Source organism: Nansenia antarctica (genome assembly GCF_963989245.1).
Source record: "Nansenia antarctica genome assembly, chromosome: 17".
NCBI lineage: Eukaryota > Metazoa > Chordata > Actinopteri > Argentiniformes > Microstomatidae > Nansenia > Nansenia antarctica.
The window spans coordinates 2,067,104-2,072,449 of record NC_137687.1 but is presented as its reverse complement, the minus strand read 5'-3'; the positions used below and the strand labels follow the sequence as shown (position 1 = coordinate 2,072,449).

The 5,346-nt window shown below is 42.3% G+C and overlaps 2 protein-coding genes across 2 annotated transcripts in view; one reads left to right on the top strand and one right to left on the bottom strand.

Annotated features, from left to right (window-relative positions):
• Positions 1-1,867: 1,867 nt before the first annotated feature.
• The window catches only part of LOC308172767 (TLC domain-containing protein 3A-like), a gene marked incomplete at both ends in the record, with an annotated part of 8,478 nt that continues 4,999 nt past the window's right edge, over positions 1,868-5,346 (top strand). The window contains 2 exons of the mRNA XM_080547717.1: positions 1,868-1,989; positions 3,008-3,091. Coding sequence (XP_080403843.1) covers positions 1,868-1,989; positions 3,008-3,091 — 206 coding nt within the window. The remainder of the gene's footprint in view (positions 1,990-3,007; positions 3,092-5,346) is intronic.
• Positions 4,692-5,346, bottom strand: part of LOC308172642 (E3 ubiquitin-protein ligase TRIM21-like) — a gene marked incomplete at both ends in the record, with an annotated part of 1,629 nt that continues 974 nt past the window's right edge. The window contains one exon of the mRNA XM_080547567.1: positions 4,692-5,346. This exon is cut by the window's right edge and continues 974 nt beyond it. Coding sequence (XP_080403693.1) covers positions 4,692-5,346 — 655 coding nt within the window.

Sequence of the window (5,346 nt, the reverse complement as noted above, 5' to 3'; positions counted from 1 at the left end):
AAACTCAACAATTCTTTGCACATGAGTAATGATCATTTCATTGTAGTCAGATTAGCGATATTATATATGCTTTGCTATCAACAGAATATAGCCGAAAAGTCTGCCAAATCTTCACGTGGAAGCTGATATTAATATAAATGCTCTATGTATGTTTGTTGGAATCGAGGAGGGGACTGGGGCTCTGTCACACGTATGTTCTGTGTTGCACGGGACATGTCAGACAACACTGGACAACTCTGACCAAACTCCGGTGAATGACGAGTCTTGCTGCCTTTTAGAACCTTCTTCCATCCTGACATCAGACAGGCATGCTCAGTGAAAGTGTTCAAAACCAAGTTAAAGACCCCCCTGTTTTCTGTTGTATATGTGTCATAGCTTGTGTATGTGCTGTGAAATTATGTGTGTTTTTAAATTGAAATAGTTGTTTTTAAATGGTTGTGTATAAGCAGATGTATAACGAACCAAACTTTATTAAGCACTTTATTATGCTGTTTTACTGTACTTTTTTATTTTATTTTATTACTTACTGCGCGCTGGGGGGCGCTTTTCAGAAACACCATGATGTATACCCCATAAATATATATTTATATTTATAATATATTTTTATTTTATTGTTTTATTTAAATTCTTCGTGAATAACTGATATTTTGGGGGAAACAATCTCTCTTTCCGACAGGACTGAGCGCCATCTAATGGTGACATTTGGCATGACATAAAATATATTCCTTTATTTGAAATCAGCATTTATACATTATTACTCTATACTCCAAAATAACCCATCAAGTTGAGTTTATATAAATAATCAACCATAGAAACCAAGAGCTGTATCTGCAATCTGTGTATTATCTCTTGATTGTATGGTTGATTATTTATATAAACTCAACTTGATGGGTTATTTTGGAGTATAGAGTAATGTATAAATGCTGATTTCAAATAAAGGAATATATGATTTCAAATAAAGGAATATATTTTATGGGGTATACATCTAAATTATGCAACATTCTGGTGTTTCTGACTCAATGTAGACATGTTATATTCCTTATCTAATGTTATGACATGTTATATTCCTTATCTAATGTTATGACATGTTATATTTCTTATCTAATGTTATGACATGTGATATTCCTTATCTAATGTTAGTTCCATATCGTATCTGTGCTGTGAAATTAGGTGTGTTTTTAAATCGAAACAGCTGTTTTAAATAAATTGTAAATTGTTGCCTATCTATTGTAAAGCACTTTGATGTAAAGTGCTATACAAATAAAGTTATTATTTATTATGAAAGTTATTAATAGAGATGCAGCATTTACACAATGACACTGATCGACCCGAGGGTGGCGCTAGAGGACACAACTGAAAACCCACACAAGGAGGATGGCTACCATTCGTGGGGGGGGAGGGGGCTACATACATGATTACTGTAGCTACACGTTTTGGATCAAATAAGCTTCTGTTTGTATTGCTTATCTACGCCAGAAGGTAAATAAACGACATAGTTTATGTTAGTCTGGGGGCGTCCACTCTGATTGGATCATATCTGGATCAACATCAGAGCAGACATTAACACATTTGATACATTATAACATGTTGGGGTTGGTGAAGTGACGTCACGGTACCTGGCAACAGTGTATCGACACCGACCAGCTGTCTGTCTGTCTGTCTGTCTGTCTGTCTGTCTGTCTGTCATGTCGTAATCGCAACAGATCTCTTTAATGTGTCTAAATGTGTCCGAGGTCGTCTGGGTTCAGCTGATCTCCCCGGCTCCACTTCCTCCTGTTTGACTGTTTGACTGCTTCCTCATATTTCATTCAGCTACCGAGTGAAACCAAACGAGTCGCCCGGTTCTGCGGCGGTGAGATAGATTACCATGTTGTCTCTGTTCGCCTGCGGATCGGTGTTCTTTCCCGGACTGTTCTTCGGTTTGAGGAAAGTGCTGAAATTAACCTTCCCTACCTGGAGCGATGAGGACCTGGTGGCGGTCAGTGAGAGGTAAGAGGTTATAAGACATGCTGTCTGTCTGTCTGCCTGTCTGTCTGTCTGTCTGACAGCAGCAGAGAGATCAGATCACCCCGCTACTAGGTTTGTCTTGTCTTGCCGCTGAGGGGTGGAGCTGGAGGATTTACAACAACCACTCTCCGATTCATAGATGAATCAGAATCAGAATCAGAATCAGAAGACTTTATTGCCATGACATGTATGTTGGAATTTGGTTTGGGACAATGGAGCACAGGTTTACAGCAGGACAGGTGCAAGACAGGACAAGACAGTGCAAACCAACATCAAAGTGCAAGAGTCATAATTAATATAAATATAAGAAGTGCAAAGATCAAGTGTTCAAGTGTTCATATCCAGACAGTCCAAAGCTCTCTGGGTGGGGGTGGAGGGAGGGTAGATAGATAGATAGGGGTCAGGTCAGGGGGGATGGAGCTATGCAAGGACTTAGCTATCATAAACTACAGTGTTTATTCACAATTCCATTGTTTTACTAAACAGTTGTATATTTTGGTAAGATAGTTTGATGCATTTCCAAGTAATATTGCTCAAGAATCAATGGCTATAAATGATTAATTTGAAAGTCCACAAATGTATGTATGTGTCGATCCCAGTTTGCCCCTTTAAAATGTGACTTGTCCTGCATGCCATGTAAACTACAATGTAGTACATTTGATCATTTATGTCATAAATTAGTTCAGCCTACTCTCTAATGCTGCCCCCCCCCCTGACCTGACCCCTATCTATCTACCCTCCCTCCACCCCCACCCAGAGAGCATTGGACTGTCTGGACTTGAACACTTGATCTTTGCACTTCTTATTAAATTTAGCCTATATTATTTATGACTCTTGCAATATGATGTTGGTTTGCACTGTCTTGTCCTGTCTTGCACCTGTCTTGCTGTAAACCGTGCTCCACTGTCCCAAACCACATTACTAACATGTTTACATGTCATGGCAATAAAGTCTTCTGATTCTGATTCTGATTCTCTGTAACCCCCCCACTCTTCCCCAGGTTGGTTTCCTCCATCCACGCCACTTTGGCCACAGCAGCTGGGATCGTCATAGTTACCTCCTGCAAGGATGTCATGACTGACAGGTGAGTTCCATTTGCTGTTTGGACCAATCATCACAAGTCTACTGCTCCTCCTCCTCCTCCTCCTCCTCCTCATCATCATTATATCATACTAGCTTTACCAAAAGTAGAACACATTTTAGATGTTTTGTTTTTTTAAATTAGCTTACCAATTGTAGAAGTGCTGTACATTGAAGGCTGGTGGAGGTTCAAATCAGAGGACGTGTTCATTGTAATGAGGAACATTCCTTTTCATTCCTGTCCCATCATGCATTACAATGAGCCTGGCCTCCCATCTCTGCCTCCACCAGCCTCCACAGGCGCAGAACCTCTCTTAGGGCTTTCACACCGGCAAAGAACCGTGCCGGTTCGCGTTTGCGTTTGGGAACCTCCGAGCGTTGGCACTGTCTGGCGAACGAGCCCGCATTCATACCAGTGTATAACGCGGGCTCGTTCGCTAGACAGCGCCAACGTTCGGAGGTTTCCGAACGCGAACGCGAACCGGCACGGTTCTTTGCCGGTGTGAAAGCCCTATCAGAATTGCTTTGATTACACCCCAGTGTACCAGTAAGTAAGTAAGCCTTGAGAACCGATGGTTCTCTCGAGCCTAACGGCCCTTAGGGGGCAGGAGCCTATCTCCTGTTTCCGTAGCGTGAGGCGGCTTGAAGTCCATCAGGACACGACGCTGGTATGTCGCAGGATCTTACCCCCCAATCCAACCCTTAATGCTGAGTGGCAAGCAATCAGGGTGGACACTCTAACCCAGGGGTGGGCAATTCATTTTCACAATGGGCCACATGAGAAACCGGGACTATTGTGGAGGGCCGGACCAGTAGGCTGAACCAGTAGACTGAACCAGTAGAACCAGTAGACTGAACCAGTAGACTGAACCAGTAGACTGAACCAGTAGGCTGAACCATTAGACAAACTTATAACATCATGTACAGAAGATGTGTATCATATTACAATCACAGTCACCCTTATTAAACTGTTTAATATCCATATCCGATTCCCTTTGCAAGCCATTAAATCAATAACATTATTATCAAACGTACATTCTGTTAAATGTAATTACGTCACACACATGCAGAGACTGAAGGACAACTTGTGTTTGTGTTTTAATAAGCCAGACAGCCAGTCTGCTACCTCACCATCACCATTCTAAAGCTCTGGGACCTGGACTACACTGATTATTAATGTGATCAATGGATCTGATCGATCCAAGTGAATTTAATTGTCTGAACATCCTCAATTTCACTCTGTACACACCCAGTATTCATTACACTCAAAATCCTCCAAATACTTATACATACAATAATAACTAGCTAATAATGAAAATACAGTATGTTGAGAGCATCTGATTTATAATAATGTGAACACCCTGAGAAGTCAAACAGTCTCATGTATGTAGAGTCATATTTCTTATGAGACTGGAGAGGCTGGGCTGTATCTGACATTGCTGCTGCATATTCACCATCTCTAGCAGACACACTGAGAGCACAAACTATATGATAACAAACCATAACCAGCTCAGAAATTACTCTGTGTGGGGAAATATACCATAATCATTCCTAATGAGTGACAACAGATAAAGATGAATCTAAATGCTTATTTTACTGCTTGGTCAGTCAGTGTGATTGACAGGAGAGATGGTCAGAGGGGCAGAGTTTTTACCACCATCATTCATGTAAGGGCTGAAGAATGGACAGAGTTTCTCAGTGAAGGTGCAGCCAGTGAAAGAGTAGATCAGAGACCTGGCCTCCACATCATAAAAGGAGACCTGGCCCTCCTCATAATCCACAAACACCCCCACCTTCTGGGGCTTCTCTCTCAGGGACAGGAGGACAGCAGGGCCAGCGCATGCCCTGTACTCATTTCCATTCCTCAACACTACAGTCCAGTATCCATTCTTAGGGCTCAGTGTTACCTGCCCCTTCCTGTTGATGGACTCTCTGGCCACTCCTACATCCCAGTCAGTCTTCTCCTTCACCTCCACTTCATAGTAAAACCTCCCTGAGGAGAATCCCTCCTTTCCCAAGACAGCGACAACCAGGGAAAACCTCTCTGTGTTATCAGGGAGATTCTTTCTTGTGTCTCCATGTCTAACTTGTTTCCCATCCTCAGACAGAATGAGACTGGGATTTGCTGTATCAGGGTCCATAGTCACGTCCACTGCATACTGCTGAATCATCTTCAGCTCAACATCGCACAACTTCTTTACTTCGCTCGTAAGTGTCTCCTCCAGCTGAGACACAGCTCTCCTCACAGTCCCCACAGAG